This window comes from Tuber melanosporum, assembly GCF_000151645.1.
Source record: "Tuber melanosporum whole genome shotgun sequence assembly, scaffold_43, strain Mel28".
Lineage (NCBI taxonomy): Eukaryota > Fungi > Ascomycota > Pezizomycetes > Pezizales > Tuberaceae > Tuber > Tuber melanosporum.
Window position 1 is genome coordinate 698,417 of NW_003299088.1, and position 4,615 is coordinate 703,031.

General features: G+C 41.0%; 1 protein-coding gene across 1 annotated transcript in view; it reads right to left on the bottom strand.

The window, feature by feature from the left end:
- Positions 1-2,301: 2,301 nt before the first annotated feature.
- GSTUM_00008239001 (uncharacterized protein) overlaps positions 2,302-4,615 on the bottom strand; it is a gene marked incomplete at both ends in the record, with an annotated part of 3,174 nt that continues 860 nt past the window's right edge. Inside the window, one exon of the mRNA XM_002839931.1 lies at positions 2,302-2,383. Within this exon, the coding sequence (XP_002839977.1) occupies positions 2,302-2,383 (82 nt within the window). The remainder of the gene's footprint in view (positions 2,384-4,615) is intronic.

The following is a 4,615-nucleotide window of genomic DNA, read 5'->3' on the forward strand; positions in this document are numbered from 1 at the left end:
AAGGTGAGGTCTGCCATCTCAATTGTGCACCACTGGATATCGTTCAGCTCCCTCAACTCCGTGATCGTTTTATCGTTTGCTGAAATTGTGGCCTCGGCTTGGTCTAGTTGTTCTTAGGGTCCTCGGATTTGCCTATGTAGGCTTCTGGTATCAGGTTCCGTTTCCAAAGATGAATTTTATGCTCCCCCCTTTCTAGGCCTCATCCTCGAGGCCCTAGCCCTCTGCCATATCGTAGTATCCTTTCCTTTCAACTCTTTCTTAGTTCCATCCTTCTGCCGGTAGTATCCCGTGGTGATTTTCTTCATCCTTTACATTTTGCACGTATTGTTAAGGCACTGTTTCTAGTGCTTTAGGCATAGTCCGGGCATAGACCATACTTTTTGTATTCTCTCGAGAACCACCCCGAGCCTTCCTTGACTCTATAGTAGGTGAGACATCCATCATCGTAGTATACCGTCCATGATATTACATTATGCTGTGCTTGTCTTTTCCTTTCTCTGAGTTCTTCATCGGTTGGCCTCATGAATGTGTATTCGGGGCTGGTTGGTGTGGTTTGGTGGGGGCTATCACCCCAGCCCTCGTGTGGTTATAATAGCACGGGATCCTTTCCCTCGCCTTTGTCTTAGTTGAATGTGATCATCACCTAGGCCGGGCTTGCCTGAGTATTGCTGGTGGAAGGTTGAAATAGCATCTTGTATGTGTTCGAAGTTATGTGCGGAATACCAAGTTTTATCATATTCTGATGAGTAACTAGTCCACATGGCTTGGTATTGTTAATTTCCGTAGAAGAAGCGAGAATCGACTATCTCGTCAAGTTCGTATTTTGGTTCTCTGTTAAGTTCAATCAGAGGAGGAGGAATAATTGTTTGTGAGGAAAACTTATTGTCATTGTGTAATTCGAGGAGTGAGATGTGGAATGTGTTGTGTATTTTCATTGAGTGGGGAAGGTTGTGTTTATAAGCTCAGCTGCCTACTCTTTCCAGTATCTTGAATGGCCCAATTGTCTTATAGTCCAATTTCTTTGATGGTCATGTCGTATAGATATTGCGTGGTATTAGCTATACCATATCTCCTGATTTTATGTTTGGATCTGGTCTTCGGTGTTTATTGTATTGTTCTTTTTGCTGTTATTGTGCTTGACTCATTTCATATTATAACGTCTCATGTAGTTTTCACATATTTGTTTTATCCGATATTATACCGTTAATTGTATGATATGTGGTCTGACTTTGTCGATGTGGTCTGTAATTCACAAAGAAGGGTGTTGTGCCAATTGTTTCTTGTTTTCCAGTGTTGTATGCGAATTCCGCTATTGATAGCAGTTTGTACCAATCATCTTGTTGGTAATTGACATAGGCCCGTAAATATTGTTTGAGTATTGCATTTACCTGCTCTGTTTGTCCGTCCATTTGTGGATGGAATACTGTGCTCAGCCAGTTTTGTATCTCCATTTCTCCGGTTACTTTTTTCCATAGTCCTGATGTGAATAATGTTCCTCAGTCGGTAATGACATCCTTTGGGAGGCCATGAAGTCGGAAGACTTCTTGGAAGAATATTTGTATAACATGCCTTGTATTCATATCTTTTCTGACTGAAATGAAATAACTCATTTTGGTCAGACGATCCACCACAACCAGGATGCTATTGCATTTCTCTGATAATGGTAGGTCCTTGATGAAATCCATGGTAATTGTTTCCCATGGTCGTTCAGGAACATCGTTTGATTTCAGTAATCTGTATAGTACGTGTTTAGCTGTTTTCGTCCTTTGGTATATGTCGCAATTTTTGACATATCTTTTGATATCTTCGCACAGTCCCGGCCAATAGAATAACCTCGTGATGAATTTTGTAGTTTTCACTGTTCCTCCATATCCTGCTATTCAGATATTGTGATGTTGTCATATAATGTCTGTTCTTATCTTTTCTTCTTCCAGAATCTATTGTTTTCCATCGTACTACATGTTTCCATCCTCCCATTGGCATAAACCTAGAGCGATTCCGTACATTTCTTTTTTTTCTTCCTTCAATACTTCTCTTATTGCCTGAATTGTTTTGTCTCCTTCGTTTGGCTTCTCGATTTCCTTTTCTTCCGTTAATGTAAATTGGAGAACCTCCATTGCCTCGAAGTAGGTTTTTGGTAATAGTGTTCATGTTTTTTGTTTGATCCTCTCGTCTTCTTTTGTTTGTAGTTTGTTGCTTGTAATCCTTGTGAGAGTGTTTGGCTTTCCATTCTCCTTACCTGATCGGTATTCAATTTTGAAGTTGTATTTGCTGTGGTGTTCCATCTACCTTATCTGGCAGTCATTTAATTTCTTCGTGGTCAGGAACGGGATTAGATTCTTGAGGTCGGTTAGAACTCGGACTGGATGGTCGTTGTTCAGAACTTATCTCATTGTTACGAATACCAGAACCTGATACCTAGGAACTACCCTAAGTAGGGTAACTCCACTCAGAATCGGAATCTCTGGTCTCCAACACCCCCCTCCGACTCCCTTATGGAGCCCGCGCATCATTATATATATCAATCTCAGTCGCGTCCTGTGACTATATTACCACAGAATCGAAGGTATTAGAATAACACCATATACGTTATCGCCGTCTGTTCGATCAGATCCTGTGCATAGAGTATATGGGAGGGGATCTTCGGCTAGGCCTGCGAAGTGGAATGGAGTAATTCCATCAACTACTCAGAGGGTTATCTGACTTCAAAGACATGACACCTTTGGCATGGGCTGTAAGTGACAGGACGTTTTCATACAAAGAGATGGTATCAAATGGTAAAGGATCTCTACTAGAGACCAATACATTTACATCTACCAGAAGAGTTTAGAACTCCAAAAGACACTACCAAAGCAGCCAACGAACTTCACGGAGTGTTGCAACAGGGTTTCGGAACATGTTGTAGCCATGGGGGTGATTCTCAATACTACAATGGTTACTTAAACCTACTACTCAGAGAGCAACCAAGGGTTGCTGTTAGAAATACCAGAACCCAATACCTAGGAACCATCCTAAGTAGGGTAACCCCACTTGGAATCGGAATCTCTGGTCTCCAACACCCCCCTCCGGCTCCCTTACGGGGCCCACGCGTCATCATATGTATCAATCTCAGTTGCGTCCTGTGACTATATTACCACAGAATTGAAGGTGTTAGAATAATACCATTTACGTCGCCGCCGTCTGTCCAACCCGATCCTGTTAGCAGGTTATATGAGAGGAGACCTTCGGCTAGGTCAGGAAAGTAGAACGGAGTAATTCCATCAACCACTCAGAGAGTTACCTGGCTCCAAAGATATGATACCTTTTGCATGGGCCGTAAGTAATGGGACGATTTCGCACAAAGAGATGGTAAAGGATCTCTACTAGAGACCAATATATTTACATCCATCAGAAAAGTCTAGAACTCCAAAAAGACACTACTAAAGAAGCCAATGAACTTCACAGAGTGTTACAACTGGGTTTCGAAACACGTCGTAATCGTGGGGTGATCCTTAATACTATAATAGTTACTGAAACCTATTACCCAGAGAGCAACCAAGGGTTGCCGACCGAGGGATTAATTACCAATCTGGTGGAATAGCTTCCTGCGAGTTGATAGGAAGTCATCCAGAGAAAATCTATACATTGGGTATGGAGTTACAAAGGATCGGAGTCAGACAACCTATGATAGGTGTAATGATGACCACCTTTGCGGATGTAGCCGTGGATAAAACTGATCATTTTATCAATGGTGAAGACAATTGGAGCCAACTCAGTTCGACTTAAGAACTAGGCTACCAGTCCAAAGACTCTACTAATTGGGATATTACTATTGGAGACAGTACGTTTCCTAAGAAGAAATATCATAATTACCGAAGAGGGTGTGATGGTTTTCAGGGTCCACAGGTGTTTGCACCTTGGAAGAGAACTCGACGTTGTAAATTATGATTAAAGAAGTACATAGTTGTATGATAAATAGATGTAGTCCGCAAACACTCAGATGTGGAATATAAATATCGAAGTACCTCCCAAGCTTTAGACATCATCAAGCAACGGAGAAGAGACCTTAACAATATAATATTGTTTTTATGATTCTACCCTACTTTACCTACTTTACTTCGCTCCTAGTAGTCATAAACGAAGTGAGCCAAGTCCAAGCCTTCCTAGACAATCTCCGTCTACAAAAGCGAATCTTGATTGGCCTAGACAATCTTGAAATCTATCAGGTTGTCTCCGCCTAACAACTACACATATCTATCGTACAAACTAAGTACCTCTATTGATATAACTCACAACCTTATGTATGCTTAAAAGGTGTAAATACCTATATACCATGAAAACCACAACAGCCTCCACAGTAATTACTATTTTGCTAGTTTAGGAACTATATTGTCTCCAATAGTAATTATCTGATCTTTAGAGCCATTAGATTTGTGGTCTATTTCTCAAGTCAAACTGAGTTGGCTCCAATTGTCTTCTTTATCAATAAAATAAACAGTTACATCTGCAGGTTGCATCAGCAGAAGTAGTCTTAAATTCAACCTTCTTATGTCGCCTACTTTAAACCTCCATAACTCAGAATCCAACTAATAGATATTATCTACGACGCCCGGAAGGAAATGCCAAACGATTATTT